This window comes from Podarcis erhardii (assembly GCF_964252035.2).
Source record: "Podarcis erhardii genome assembly, chromosome: 7".
Taxonomy (NCBI): domain Eukaryota; kingdom Metazoa; phylum Chordata; class Lepidosauria; order Squamata; family Lacertidae; genus Podarcis; species Podarcis erhardii.
Genome location: NC_138511.1, coordinates 53,326,361 through 53,341,375, shown reverse-complemented (window position 1 = coordinate 53,341,375; position 15,015 = coordinate 53,326,361). Strand labels below are relative to the sequence as shown.

The 15,015-nt window shown below is 40.8% G+C and overlaps 1 protein-coding gene across 1 annotated transcript in view; it reads right to left on the bottom strand.

Annotated features, from left to right (window-relative positions):
• The window catches only part of NECAB2 (N-terminal EF-hand calcium binding protein 2), a 141,719-nt gene that overhangs the window by 73,484 nt on the left and 53,220 nt on the right, over positions 1 to 15,015 (bottom strand). The window contains exon 4 of the mRNA XM_081871600.1: positions 308 to 333. Within this exon, the coding sequence (XP_081727726.1) occupies positions 308 to 333 (26 nt within the window). The remainder of the gene's footprint in view (positions 1 to 307; positions 334 to 15,015) is intronic.

The window sequence follows — 15,015 nt, the reverse complement described above, 5'->3', positions numbered from 1 at the left end:
ACTTTCAAATACAAGGTTCCAAATTCAATGTCTGGCCTCTCCAGGTACAGCTGGGAAGGACAACTGTCTGAAATGCTGGAGATGCTGCCAATATGTCAGTGAAATACTGAGCCAGATGGATCAATGGTCTTGCTCACTTTCCAATTCTTATTCTTATTAAATATGTACACCACCCTATACTGTAGGTCTCAGGGCCATTGACTACATACCTAAAAATGTTCCTACTGAACACAGGCATGCCAATGCTGTTATAACCAACAAAGCTTATCAGGGAATTTGCTGAGCTGCCAACAGATAAGATACTCACCACATAGTTCCTTCGTATCCACGTTGCTTTGAAATAAAGAAAAGAAAGACAGGAAAGAATAAGAATACACAAAATTAGAAGGAGGGAAAGTGGGAGCATAGCAGCAAGAAACTGAGAAAAAGGGGAACCAGAACAAGTTCACTACCAATGTTCAAAGATGTTATATATTGCTGTTCTCAATAAAACGTACATTTCAAAAGCCACACGCCAGGACTTTCACATCAAGCATTCCTGATCCAATTATAATTAAATACAATGAATTGCACTTTGCACATAGTGTATTTTGCTTTTTATGTTGTTAACAAATGAATGCAATGAAAGGTAATTAGTGTATAGTAAAATCTCATTTATGCAGATCATGGAAGGGACAAATAGTACTTTCAGGGTTATGTTTTAGCTGTGCATTCCCTGCCTTAACACAAATTAAATTCGGCAGACAGAATCACACAACTTGATCATATCTACATAGTTTCTCTCATTTTGCATAATATTGCTATTTTGCTAAATTTATTGGTATATTAGCTAGTCACAATGTGGTCTAAATATAAGGAAGAACTTTTTGATGCTAAGAGCTTTTCAACAGTGGAATGGACAATCTTGGAAGGTAGCAGGCTCTCATTAGAGTTTTTTAAATGGAGGTAGGCTGACCATAATTCAGGGGGTTTTTTAGTTGTGATTCCTGCATTGCAGGTGGTTGGACTGACAATTCTATGTTTTTAAGAATTGTCTGAAATGCCTTATCCAGCTGCCTCCTTGACTTCTGAAATTTCATCAAGCATTGTCCACATCCTTTCAAGTCTCTTTTTGCAACCAGAGGGTGAAAATACGCACTCTGGAATGCAGAGGCAGTAATGACCTTTAAATGCCTCGTAAAAGCATATATATCTACGCAAGCTTTCCTGGTCTCTGCCTCTTGATTTTTCATTCTGTTTTGAACACTGCTGATTTTATCTGTGGAATATATGTTTTCTGTTTTTTTTACATTTTTGGAAATTTTATTGCTTCTTATCTGTACTTTTAAATGTAAACCACAGAGATCTTTTTATTATTATATTAAACTGTATGTTTTTAAATGAATAAACTTTTTCTAAAAAAGAAAAGAAAGCTGAGATTCTTAGGAAGCTGGTTTGTGGTTTTTGCTGAATTCCATCTTTGTTTTCCTGTGCCACTGCAGAATTATGTCATATATGCACCTGTGGGTTATGGGTGCTGCTAAAACAACATTTGAGCTTTGCTCTTATGCTCTTATGGAGGTTCTACCCTGAGCCCTGCATGGAGCTGTCCAAGGTCCTATTAAAATCTTGCCTTTGTACTGCTGTAATCATCTCTCAAAACAGCAAGCAATGAGTCACAATACAGAAATGCCTCTCTGGCTGCACTGCTTTAGAGTTCCTTAGTTCATTTAGTCATTCATTGAGTCATCCTTCTTCATCAAGATCTTAAGGTAGCTTATAGCAACTAAACAATAAATACATCAAAACCACATAAGCATTAATGGGAATATTGAAGGCAAACTATTACATTAAAACCACAGCAGTGCATCTGATGTTGAGCAGCATCAAACATTCCCAAATGCTTAAGGAAAAGAGATGTATCTTGAGGCTTCGTTGAAAGCTCAGCGGTTTTGACTCCAATCAAAATTCCTGGGGGATTCCTGGCTGAAGAGCCACCACTAAGAAGACCTCACACTGCAACATCCATGTGTTTCATCTGTCAACCAGGGTCCCTCAACAGATATTAAGGCTGTGAGTGGCAAGCACCGGAGGGGCATGCCTTCAGGTTTCTGGATCGAAAGTCATAACTACATGATTAACAAGCGCTCAGTGGCGTAGCGTGGGTTGTCAGCACCCGGGGCAAGGCAAGTAATTTGCGCCCCCTAACCCGTGGATTTGCGCCCCCTACCCCTACCCCTACCCCCCAGATGTTGCGCCCGGTGCGGCCGGCCCCCCCCTGCACCCCCCACGCTACGCCACTGCAAGTGCTCAAGGAGCTATAGTTTCTGGAATGGACAAATTATTCCAGAAAGGTTGTATGTCTGCTGTTCCTTCTAAACAGCATTGGTCAGATGCTGAAAGAGGGTCTCCTTAGTTCCACTATACCACTGTCTGACATGTGCAATGTATATCCTCTTGTCTTTAATCTGTGCTTCCTCTTGCACCTCTGTCATATGCTCATATATGCAGAACAAACCTGCTATGGATGTGCTAACCAGTCTATTTGTCACTGAGAGCCTTACAGCTTTATTGCAAATGCTGCCACTGCCTTGTAAGGCAATAAAAAACCTCCTCCTGTCCTACAATTTTTATTTTACTGGTTTTATTTATATGCTAGAGAACTGTTTGATTAACTCAGACTCATTCTTGATTTGACTGATGGGTCAAATCTTAAGTGGATTATGGAGAAAGAATAATTAAAAAGCCTTTCATTGCTGGAATTCTTAAGGCTGCTTCATAAATGCAGAAATAGCTTATGGTGCATTCTTTTAGACTGCTGGCCTAGGGTCAATTCCTAGATGCTTCCCCATGTCAAAAATCCCCAGCAAATGAAAACCTTGCTCATCAGGGAAAGAGGTGGCCTAAATTCCTTCTCTCTGTGAGTGGTTGTAGGATTGAAGCCTAAAGGTATTTTTTCATAAAGCACAGATTTTTTTATGTGCTGTCTCCCAAAATATGCATTTTAAAATTAATTTTGTTACATGTTTTTGAGACAAGAACTGTGTTAGAATATTTAGGGAAGTGAGGAAGCTGGCAGATAACCAAGTTCTGATTTTCACATCAGTCTGGAGCTGCTGATAATGTCAACTCATTCACAAAAATCTAATTCCTCAAGTATCTCTAAAGCTAAAGGATTAAAGGAAAAGGCTTAACTGTGACTTGAATGTGCCCAACTCAACAGATTCAAAACCCTTGTGTTTTTTATTTTATTTTATTAATACCACCCTTCACCCAAATATTTGTTTTGCTGCAAATTAGGCACAACATCTTTGGCTTCAAAAGAAGTACTATAGGGCCTGATTTAGCAGTAAGTTTACAACAGGGAGATGGAATTTCTGGTCTGTGGGCTTACTTTGGCCCACAGGCTGTTTTACTCAAACCTAGGTCCTGAGCCCTAGGTCATGTATGATGTCAGATGTGAGAAATTTCACATTTTCTCCCACTCCCTCTTGTAACTCAAGCTGGGCTGCAAAGGAAAATCATTCAAGCTGCATTTGTAAAAGAAGAGAGGAAGAATTAAATGTGTACGTAGAGAGCACTCCTAATTAGTTTATTCCAGAAATGTCATGGTGATGTTAGGTGATTGACAGATGGGTAGCCTGCCCACTTGCCATAGTAGCCAACATGGGGTGGGCAAGTTCGGGATTCAGCATGCTTTCCAGATCCTGTTCACCGCTCCTGGTTTCCAAGATGCAAGTTACAAAGTTTAAAACATCCAAGTTTTTTTAATCCAGCAAGCCAGTATAAAAGTGGATAATAACCTTCCCAATTTTCTGTTTTCATCTTAAATGCATGCCAGCCTTCCCCAAGTACTCTGCAGGTAGATTTGTCCAACCTGGTGGCCTCCAGATATTGTTAGACTCCAACTCCCATCAGCCCCAGCCAGCATGTGCAAAGGCCAGAGGTGATGGGAGCTGGAGTCTAGTAACATCTGGAGGGCCACAAGTTCTTTGCCCTTGATTTAGATGGTCCGCTATGTCCAGGGAACCATGATCTATCTTCTGACCATTCTGAACTATTAGAATCTGAGAACAGAAGGTTCATTGAAACTGCAGTCCCAGTCTAGATATTTAGCTGGCCTGTGCATGTCCTGTTTCAAACTGAATTCAAGGTATATTTTTCTCAGAATGAGGCCAACAAACTGCTTCCCTTGGCACTGGATTGTGGATTAGCAGATGTTCCTTATCAGCTAGCTGAGCAGCAAGGCTATTCTCACCCGCCTTTGGATTTTCTTCTCATTTCTAAAATATAGTTTTCATCCTGATAAGGCTTCCAGGATAGTATGTGATTGACAGCACTCTCTTGCTGAATCAATTCCAAGCCATATGTCTCATTCCCCCCCACACACTTTGGCTTAAAACAGGGGTGGCTAACTTGTAGCCTTTCAGTTGTAGTTGGACTCTAGTTCTCATGAGCCTCAACCAGCATGACTATGATCTGGAATGGTGGAAGTTGCAGTCCAGCAACACCTGGCAGGCCAAATGGTCAATGGTCAACCATCCATGGCGTAAAAGTTATGTCTTTGGGATCTAGCTAATATTTAATAATCTCTCCTGAGCCTGTTCTGGTTTCCCAAAGCCTGAATTTCTTTGCAGGACTACTGAGAGTTAATTTCCATGAGCATATGCTACTCTCAAACTGATGCCACTGAAATGCTAAACATGCAAAACTTCCTAAATAAAATCTAGCCTACTTTAGCTGAGAACAGTTCAGAGCACATCAGGAGCAAGTAATTGCTTAGAATCATAGAATCATAGAGTTGGAAGAGACCACAAGGGCCATCGAGTCCAACCCCCTGCCAGGCAGGAAACACCATCAGAGCACTCCTGACATATGGTTGTCAAGCCTCTGCTTAAAGACCCCCAAAGAAGGAGACTCCTCCAAAGAAGGAGACTCCTTCCTCCAAAGAAGGAGACTCTTAATCAGAATCCTAACCAAATTTATGAGGAAGACAGTGTAGGCAGTGTAGGCAGAAAACAGAACACTACTTTCTGAAGAGCAGGAGTAATTGAATGTAGATGCAAGTTAATTCATTGGACTTTTGGTTACAGAATTTCACCTGCAGTTTAGTGTACATCACCAAACTGCAAGAAGCAATGGACTTTTCTACTTGGTTTTATGATGGATGGAACCACTAATTTCTGTATGTATATTGATCGTATGTGCTAGAATCCCCTGGAAACACCTGGCTCAGGTGTCAAAGGCCAGGGTAAAGAAGCATGTCTTTAACATTTGCTGAAAGCAGTATAGTAAGCCCCACACATCTCTGTGGGGTGAGAATTCCATGATAAGGGCTGCCACAGAGAATGTCTCCTTCTGGGCCACCACACCCTGAGTTTCTAAGGGTGGTGGAATAACCCAGGAGGGGCCGTGGGGAAGGAGGCAATCTTTAAGGTATTTGGGGCAAACTAGCAGCCATCTTTCTAGGAATACTAAGTTCCATTTTAACAAGTATCTATAGACTTGGGCTGTGAGCTCTCCTGACTAAACAAGAGAAAATCCAGAAAAACTGAGGAACCTCATATGAACAGGGACTTTAAAACCACACTGGAGCAAAAACTCCACAATGAAGCACCCCTATCGAAAAATGCTTCTTGGTTCAGAGATAGGTCTGCACCCTTAAAAAAGGAACATTAAACATTAAAGTTTAATATATAAATGTATATTAGGTGTATTAAGTGCATATTAGGCTAGCACTCAGCATGACTACAAATTCATTTTCAGTTTAATCAGCATTCCTGTTAGCATACCTAATTAAAGCATTTACTGAAATCATAACCGTGATTTAATGGAGAGAATTATAAAGACCTTTAGAAAAACACATTGTTAAAAACAACTGTTATATAATTCTGGAGTTCTGTAGCTTCTCAGCAAGGAAAAATATATCCCCCAAGGTCACTGACTGAACCTTGATGTTTCTTCTGAAGATACATACTCTCAGGACCGTACTTCATCTATTAAATTGTGAAATTAAAGTTCCTGTTTCTCAAAGATATTATAATAATAATAGAAGAAGAAGAGAAGAGTTTGGATTTGATATCCCGCCTTTCACTCCCCTTCAGGAGTCTCAAAGCAGCTAACAATCTCCTTTTCCCTTCCTCCCCCACAACAAACACTCTGTGAGGTGAGTGGGGCTGAGAGACTTCAAAGAAGTGTGACTGGCCCAAGGTCACCCAGCAGCTGCATGTGGAGGAGCGGAGACTCGAACCCGGTTCCCCAGATTACAAGACTACCGCTCTTAACCACTACACCACTATTATTATTATTATTAATAATAATAGATTATTTATAGCCTGTCCTCCCCAGCCAAAGCTGACTCAGAGCAGCTAACAAGAGTAAAAATAACACCATTTACATAAAATCACAATCAATTAATTGAAATACATTCTAAAATCAATTCATTCTAAAATCAATTCAGAGTCAAATTAATGGCAACCATTGGGCTAGAGTTCTATGAGGATTACAGAAGGAGGGGGTCAGACTGTGCCTTGGCCAAAGGCCTGGTGGGATAGCTCTGTCTTGCAGGCCCTGCGGAAAGATGTCAAGTCCCGCAGGGCCCTAGTGTGACAGAGCGTTCCACCAGATGGGGGCCACAGCCGAAAAAGCCCTGGCTCTGGTTGAGGCCAACCTAACCTCCCTGTGGCCCGGGATCTCCAAGATGTTTTTATTTGAAGACCATAAGGTCCTCCATGGGACGTACCAGGAGAGGCGGTCCTGAAGTTATGAGGGTCCTAGGCCATATAGGGCTTTAAAGGTCTCTCCTGCCCTACACATTCTACTGTCAAAGTTCAAAAAATTTGGTGTCTATGGCCACATTCACACCATACATTTAAAGCACTATGATGCCACTTTAAACAGTCACAATATTTCCCCCCAAAGAATCATGGGAACTGTAGTGTGTTAAGAGTGCTGAGATTCTAAACACCACCAGTCCCACCTAGCATGGCCAATGGTCAAGAAGTCATAAGACAGAGTCATATTCAGCAATAGCAGTAGGGCCAAAAGTTCCCCAGCATTTCAAGACTTAAATTCTCCATAAATATATTTTCCTAGGCCTTTTCATTCATAAAATTGAGCTGTGCTGGATTTTTGTTTTGCTGGTTTTGAAGTAGTTCTGGAGTATTTGACTCTCAATTTATGTTATTGGTTTATACTGTTTTGATTTACAACCCCCCCCCCTTCAATAGCATTTTGTATTAGTATTTGAAAACTTCTAACATTGATGGGTAACAAAGGAAGAAGCAAATAAGCAAACAAACAAACAAATAAACAAACAAACAAAGAGATGATAGATAGATGATAGATAGAGATGATAGATGATAGATAGATGATATAGATAGATAGATGATAGATAGATAGATAGATAGATAGATAGATAGATAGATAGATAGATATAGATAGATGATAGATGATGATAGATGATAGATGATAGATAGATAGACAGACAGACAGACAGACAGACAGACAGATAGATAGATAGATAGATAGATAGATAGATAGATAGATGATAGATAGATAGATGATAGATAGATAGATAGATAGATAGATAGATAGATAGATAGATGATAGATAGAAGCAGCCTAGGGAACAGAATGACAATTAAAAACAAAACAAAAAAACTACAAAGATTTTAAAAGAGGAAAGCACATCAAAGGCTCTTCTTTAATGTGTGTGAATCTCACATGGATTATGTTCCCACAGGGCTGTTCAAAATGCCAATCATCACCAGATCAGCATCAGCTGAAACTAATAAGCTTTCACTGCAATGCCCCCCCCCCCAAAAGCAGCTTCACTGCAGCAGCCTCTGCTGTTGCAGGAGGCAGGAGGCTGGTTGCACTGTGCAAAAGAGCCCCTCCATCACTGTTGCTTTCCATAAGGGATTTCAGAAAATTCCAGCAAAAACAGAAATGGGATGGACATTAATCTCATGAATATGATTGATATTGTTATTGTTGCTTACACTCTGCAAATGATGTGTAATGGACTATACCCCCCAACCCCCCCCCCACATTTGCATTGTTTTTCTTTTATATTGAAATGAATGGGGCTGAATAACTTAATGACAATGTGAGTACATAACTTATTTGATTTGCATAATTAAATGCATAAGTTATGTAATGTCACCACAGTGCACAGTGAGATGAATAAATGTACGAAAGACAAGGCTTGCCACCCGCCCCCCTTATTGTTAACAATCTACTATATACAGTATTTTGGAAAGTGCTTTGCTTGCCTGCCTGTCGATTTGTTATCTATGAGTTCAGCCACCTCTTGAGAAATTGTCATTCCTGAGAGGAAGGTAGTGGGCACTGTCCACTATTTTGAATTAAGATGGAAAACTGACACATTCTTTTGGTGTGACTTCACCCTTTGTTTGACTTTGCTTGTCTCTTGAGATATTGTCACCAAACTTGGTACAAGGGTTCCTGAGGTGAGGCAAAACAATGTCACCAGGCACCATTTTGAATCAAGATGCAAGACTGAAATGCCATTTTGGTGTGACTTTGGATATTTTCTGACATAGGTTTGAGATGTTGTCCCCAAACTTGGCATGAGGGTTCACAAGGAGTGGTGGTCTTCATCAATGTTTGGATGACACACGCCATTTTTATTAAAGATGGCAGACTAAAATGTGAAAAATAAAACTATGTCCCCCATTATGCCTTGATACACATTGGTTAAGCTCACTAAATAAATTACAGTGGTACCTCGGGTTAAGAACTTAATTCATTCTGGAGGTCCGTTCTTAACCTGAAACTGTTCTTAATCTGAAGCACCACTTTAGCTAATGGGGCCGAGGTACTATTTCTGGGTTAGTGAAGTCTGTAACCTAAAGCTTTTGTAACCCGAGGTACCGCTGTATTCCAATTTCCCCAGCAAGGCATTATCTTTATTAGCACCAATCAAATAGTAACAGACGAGTGAGCAAGCTTTTGAGTTGCTCCAATCTTTTAATCAGAAGTTGATTGGAGAATTTGAAAGCTAGTACACTATTTCGATTGGCCTTAATAAAGTATTGCCTGGCTGAGAATGTTTGGATTCTCCTTATGGGCAAACCCAGCTACCTGTGATTTTTGTGTGCACCATTTGATCGCAGTCAGAAATGTATGTTAAAAAATAATAATGTATCAACCTCCAAAACAATGAAAATTGTGTATAGAATAGTTTATGAGTAGCAAGTAGAAAGCTACATGTAAAATAAATGTATCTGTAGGCAAAAGTGGTAGCCAATATTGTGAAACAGTTGCAACATTTGTGCTAGACACCTTAAATTGTCCTGGATTGCATCCAGTTTTGTACTTTCTGAGAACACAAATGGAGAATTTCTCACAGATGGCAGTTTATAGGCTCTTGGTTGATTTTTCAAAACTATGCTAATATTGTTCATCTGGTATAGCTCTTCTACAAGAACATAATCAATGGTGCTCTGCCACAAAAGTTTTTGTTGCTTATATTTTGTTGTTTCAAAATATAAAAAGGCAAATATAAAGGGATAGTTCCAAAAGATAAAAGGAGGTGACTGCATGTTACAGCTGTAGCAACATTTTTTTTAAACACAACTTTAGCCACAGCTTTTTTCTACATATAGGTAGTTTTTTCTTTGATATTCATACATCATTTTTAGGCACGGTTTTTGCCCTTTTTGGGGTCCCTGTGATTTTTGCTTGTTCCTCTTCCTTATTCGGGGGACCTACTCCTCTCTTCGGCTTTGGGGGGAATGTAACCTATTACCATGTCACATAAAAGAACTGTGTTAGGTGTGTGTTTGCTGTCTGCTCTGTTTGTAATTTATCATTTACCTTTTTGTAAGAAAGCTCTTTTAGCAACAGAGCCACAGCTGTTAAGCAGCCTAGCAGAGGAGCTTAGTTCTAGGAAGTCATTCTGGTTTGATCTAACAAATGAGCTCTGGCAAAGGACCCAAAGCCAATTTCTTCCTCCACTAGGGTGATTTTTCTTCCCATTCATGATGGGGGTGGCGGGGAAGAGGACCAAGCCTCTCTCCTATCTCCCACCTGCTGGGCTTATGAAGAAGTGGCAGTTCTGTTATCATACACCACAGTCTTAGGTTCGCTCTGTTATCTACTCTTGCATCAACTTTCGTTTGCTCAGGCTGTCTGTGGCACACAGCACAGCATTATATCTGCTCCTTTCCTTCTCCTAAGTGTAATGCAAATTGAAGTTTTATAATCTCAGTTAATAGTTGCTCGAGGGTTTCCTTAAATAGTTTCTGTGCCCTCAGGGCCATCTCAAAGCCCAAACCCTATCATTCAAAACCAAGAGTAATTGCATTTTCTTCATTTGAAATGCACAAAACGTTTCACATTATTAAATATACACGACTGGTGGGAGGGAGGGAAGCGTTAACCTGGGGTGGGTGGGGAGCAGCAAACCTCAAATCCCAGGGCCAAACATAGACCTTCAGACCTTTCTTTTTCTGGGTCTCACAACTCCCACCAAGCTTCTCCTTAGCCTGGCCTCACCCCTCACTAGTTTTCCTTTTGCACACACACCCTTGAATGTTTTTGCCCAGCTGGAATGTGCCCTAATAATGCTTGCTGGATGAAGGATGCATGCTAGCATGTGTAGAAGCTAGTCTACCACACAAAGGTAAAACAAAATAAAGAAAATCCTTCCAGTAGCACCTTAAAGACCAGCTAAGTTAGTTCTTGGTATGAGCTTTCGTGTGCATGCACACTTCTTCAGATACACATGCACACAAAAGCTCATACCAAGAACTAACTTAGTTGGTCTTTAAGGTTCTACTGGAAGGAATTTTTTTATTTTGTTTTGACTATGGCAGACCAACACGGCTACCTATCTGTCACACAAAGGTAACATTTACATTTGTTGCGCCACCTACTAGCCAAACCAAGCACTGGAAGGGTCTATAAAAGGCGCCACACACCTGGCCAAGGCATATCTGAGGATGCAAAATATTGTAAAACAAAATTTATGTCCTCCTTCCTCGACTGAAAGCCTTCTAAGCAGTCTACAAAGGCAAACTAAATGATTCATTAAAAATACCAGTAAAAACAAACACCCAAAACAAATGAACATAAAGTTTAAATGCCAATAAAGTAAGCAGTTTAAAAACAATTATACCTTACAAAATGACATGCCTAAATAGCAGTCCTGAGTAGGCTTGCTGAAACAAAAAATAGCTTTTAGCAGGTATGGAAAATAATGCAGTGGAGGTACCTGCCTAATATCAATACACAGAGAGTTCTTAAGAGTTGGTACCTTCACCACAATGAGCGATCAATTCTGTGCAGGTGCAGAAGCGTTATTATTAGGTGGCAGTTGTAAAGTACCACTTCAGTTGCCACTTCAACTGAAGCAGTTGAATGGGCACATATGGGCTAGTAAAGTTGTCCCAAGCTCCTGCAGGCTTTATATAGTACTGTGGTACCTTGTTTCTTGAACGGCTTGGTTCCTGAACAAATTGGCTCCTGAATACTGCAAACCCGGAAGTAAGTGTTCTGGTTTGCGTATGTTTTTCAGAAGCTGAATGTCCAACGCGGCTTCCGCTTGAATGAGGGAGCTCCAGCAGCCAATTGGAAGCCGTGCCTTGGTTTTCAAACCGTTTTGGGAGTCGAACGGACTCCCAGATTAAGATTGAGAACCAAGATACCACTGTGGTAGTACCACCTGGAATCTGACCCAGTAACAAATTGGCAGCCAGGACAGATCTCTGAGCAGGGGTGCAATATGCTGACAAGATCTCACTCCTGTCAGCACTTGTATGGCAGCATTCTGCACTAACTGCAGTTTCTGGATCAAATGCAGGGAAAGTCTCACATAGTATGCACTGCAGTAATTCATTCTTGAAGTTACCAATGTCTGGTCTATTGCTGTCAACCTACCCCGAATGACAAATGGCTGCCGCTGATAAAAGGTGCTCCTGGCCACCAAGGCCACTTGGGTCTCCAGTGACCAAGTTGGATCCAGAAGCAGCTCAGGCAGTGAACCAGCTCCTTCAGGGATAGTACAACCTCATTCACGGCAAGCAATTGGCCAGCTTCTCAGAAACAGAAGCCACTCAGCCACAAGATTCCTCGAAGTCATACTGTTTGTTAAGCTTATCATCCAGATAGTTTGTGTAGAAACAGCACTGACAAGTTTTAGAAGTTAGCTGACCTTCATAGCATTCTCTGTGTAAGGAATTTCAGCTTGGTTTAGATCTACCAGAGTGTAATGAAGGCAAATGGCATCTCTTAGCTTAGGTTGGAAGTATAGATTTTCTTTTTGGTGCATCAGGAGTTCATTCCTTTGCAAGCCAATAAAAAATATTTAACTGCATTCAGCTTGTATGCCAGCTTTTCGCTCCTTGCAGGATATATTTTCCCCAGGAGATCAATTCCACTTATGATCAAGCTGAAGGTCAAACTACACTGTGCCTTTGGAGGGTTCTGAAATGAGAAAATGGACCCAAACAGTCCAGAACTTGGGATTAACTCATTGTAGCCTTCAAGAATTTCAGATGGTATTTTACAGATAATGTTGGGAAGATTCCTTTGACAGCTACTGTAGAGTCATGGAATAAAGTAGTGTGCTAAAGTCCCCATTTAACTGTCAGGCTGGCTAGGCAATCTTAAAGCAACCAGTGTCCTGTTTTAGGAGGAAATAAAATAAATAATAATAAATTATTATTATTATTATTATTATTATTATTATTATTATTATTATTTATCCATCTGGCCAGGCCTCCCTAGCCATACTGGGAGGCTCCCAACAGAATATTAAAAACACGATAAAACATCAAACATTAAAAACTTCCCTAAATATGTCGTAGTTCAGTAGTAGAGCATCATGCAGGAAGTCCCAGGTTCAATCGTTATCATTTCTAGATAGGAATGGGAGAGATCCCTGCCTGAAACCCAGGAGAGCTGCTGCCAGTCAGTGTAGACATTACTGAGCTAGATGGACCAATCAATGATCCAACTCAATTGTTTGTTGTTGTTTAGTCGTTTAGTCGTGTCCGACTCTTCGTGACCCCATGGACCAGAGCACGCCAGGCACTTCTGTCTTCCACTGCCTCCCGCAGTTTAGTCAAACTCATGCTGGTAGCTTCGAGAACACTGTCCAACCATCTCGTCCTCTGTCGTCCCCTTCTCCTTGTGCCCTCCATCTTTCCCAACATCAGGGTCTTTTCCAGGGAGTCTTCTCTTCTCATGAGGTGGCCAAAGTATTGGAGCCTCAGCTTCAGGATCTGTCCTTCCAGTGAGCAATCAGGGCTGATTTCCTTAAGAATGGATACATTTTATCTTCTTGCAGTCCATGGGACTCTCAAAAGTCTCCTCCAGCACCATAATTCAAAAGCATCAATTCTTCGGCAATCAGCCTTCTTTATGGTCCAGCTCTCACTTCCATACATCACTACTGGGAAAACCATGGCTTTAACTATACGGACCTTTGTTGGCAAGGTGATGTCTCTGCTTTTTAAGATGCTGTCTAGGTTTGCCATCGCCTTTCTCCCAAGGAGCAGGCGTCTTTTAATTTCGTGACTGCTGTCACCATCTGCAGTGATCATGGAGCCCAAGAAAGTAAAATCTCTCACTGCCTCCATTTCTTCCCCTTCTATTTGCCAGGAGGTGATGGGCCCAGTGGCCATGATCTTCGTTTTTTGATGTTGAGCTTCAGACCATATTTTGCGCTCTCCTCTTTCACCCTCATTAAAAGGTTCTTTAATTCCTCTTCAATTTCTGCCATCAAGGTTGTGTCATCTGCATATCTGAGGTTGTTGATATTTCTTCCGGCGATCTTAATTCCGGCTTGGGATTCATCCAGCCCAGCCTTTCGCATGATGAATTCTGCATATAAGTTAAATAAGCAGGGAGACAATATACAGCCTTGCCGTACTCCTTTCCCAATTTTGAACCAATCAGTTGTTCCATATCCAGTTCTAACTGTAGCTTCTTGTCCCACATAGAGACAACTCAGTATAAGCTCCTTATGTTCTTCCAGCTTAGGTTCGCAGGAGAGGGCAGACTGATGGCAGCGCACTCAATAATAGGACAGCAGTGACATGCTGGAGGGCAAGGCAAGACCGGCCAAATCCAGTAGACAATGTCAGCTCCCAGCCAGGGTGGCAGGGCAAAGAGGCAGTTTTCAGCACCTTGGAGAGCATACATTGACCTCACACCAGGTGCAGGCTTGCCAATGGGCAATGCTGGTTGGGGCTGATAGGAACTGTTGTCTAAAACAACCGGAGGGCACCAAGTTTGAAGGGGTACTGCTTTAAACTAATAGTGCAATGAACAGTGCAATCATATACATGCTTATTCAGAAGTAAGCCCCACCATCTTCAATGGGGCTTACTCCCTTGTAAGTGAGGACTGCAGTCTTATAGACCAAGTTATAGATCTACTGTGATACTTCTGATGTAATTTTCATATTAATCATTCAAGAATAAATTACCCTTTTCTATGAGAATAATTGTTTGATATACAGAAATTTGAAACGAGTTAATTTGATGCCCAATGAGAGTAATTGGTTTAGCTGATGAAAAACAGTTAGCTCAACGATTTTTTTTCAAGTATAGCATAAGATGCAGGAAGTGATAATTAGCTAAGCAAATTGATTATTAAAGGATTGAGGATCAGAAAGATTTGTAGTTAACTTGTTAAATTGACTTTGACCCAAGCTTAGCTTAATAAGGGTGGGGAGAATTTATTCATAGCAGCATCAAATAAAGAATGAATGTCTGAAATAATTAAAGCAATGGTAATCAATGTGGGGCCTTCCAGGTGTAGCAAGAATCCAACTCTCATCAGCCCCAGCCAGCATGACCAATGGTGGATGGAAAATATAAAAGTGTTATAAATTTTATTTTATTTTAGTAATTTTAATAAAATATTTCTATGCTGCTTTTCATTTACATAAAAAAAATGCAACACTGGTTCACACCATAAAACATAACAATACCCACTCAAAATTAAGCTTTGATAAAATCAGTAAAATCCTCAGAATGACCAAGAACATCAGGAACCTGCC